Raw genomic sequence first — 1,036 nt, forward strand, 5'->3', positions numbered from 1 at the left:
AAAAAAAAAAAGAAAAACATGTTTCTTCAGAACTAAACTTTCTGGGCAACTGGGTATAACTCTTGCAGCATCAATTTTATAAGTACTCTTTTCACAATTCTTGTAACTACCAATCATGAAAAACTAGTTATGCAGAAAGAAACCTACCTTTTGCATGAATTAGGTAAAAAAGCTAAGTCATAAAACTTTACGTTACGGATAAGAAAACTGAGGCCGGTGAGATAAAAGTGATTTGTGTGATGTTAAACAGCCATCTAGTAGGCTGGGTACGGTGGCAGACACCTGTAATCCTAGCACTTTTGGGTGGATTGCTTGAGTTCAGGAGTTCAAGACCAGCCTGAGCAAAAGAGAGACCCCCATCTGGACTGAAAAACAGAAAAACTAGCCAGCTCTGGTGGCTCACATCTGTAGTTCAAGCTCTCAGGGACTCTAAGGCAAGAGGATCCCTTGAGCCCAGGAATTGAGGTTGCTGTGAGCTATGATGCTACAACACTCTAGCCTGTGTGACAGAGTGAGACTGTCTCAAAAACAACAACAATAACAAAACAAACCCAACAATAATAGCTAGCTAGTAATAAATTAAGGAGACTTCTCAAGTTTTCTGTCAACTAAGTGGTACCTATACTATTTGGTGAATTCCTTTTTTTCCAAAGAAGGCTTTCTTACTTACTTATGTCTGGTAGGCAGATCTTGGAATGCGACATAAAAATCCTTGGCAAGAGGTATCTCTTTACGATCTTTGACGAAGGTTTTCAAGGCTCGGCACAAGTAAGGGTAAACTCTAAAAAATAAACAGGAAAAATAAAAACAAGGCAAGTCAACTGACACCTTACAAGTTTACAAACGCCATCTTCCCTTTTCATGCCTGCCAACATCTAAGACTAAGGAATTTCATCTAGTTACAACCAAGCTTTACAATCTAGGACACTTCTCTATTACCTAGTCCAGGTTTAGAAACTTCATTCAATCCTGTCCTATCCCACTATGAACAGAAACACCAAAGATAAAATGCCATACTTGAATGTGCATTATCTTT

The 1,036-nt window shown here is 38.7% G+C and overlaps 1 protein-coding gene across 1 annotated transcript in view; it reads right to left on the minus strand.

Annotated features, from left to right (window-relative positions):
- The window catches only part of MCM6 (minichromosome maintenance complex component 6), a 50,455-nt gene that overhangs the window by 41,791 nt on the left and 7,628 nt on the right, over positions 1-1,036 (minus strand). The window contains exons 3-4 of the mRNA XM_023515854.1: positions 671-781; positions 87-106 (exon numbers count right to left, since the gene is read on the minus strand). Of these exons, the coding sequence (XP_023371622.1) occupies positions 87-106; positions 671-781 (131 nt within the window). The remainder of the gene's footprint in view (positions 1-86; positions 107-670; positions 782-1,036) is intronic.

This window comes from Otolemur garnettii, unplaced genomic scaffold (assembly GCF_000181295.1).
Source record: "Otolemur garnettii isolate 467f Iridium unplaced genomic scaffold, OtoGar3 scaffold00080, whole genome shotgun sequence".
Lineage (NCBI taxonomy): Eukaryota > Metazoa > Chordata > Mammalia > Primates > Galagidae > Otolemur > Otolemur garnettii.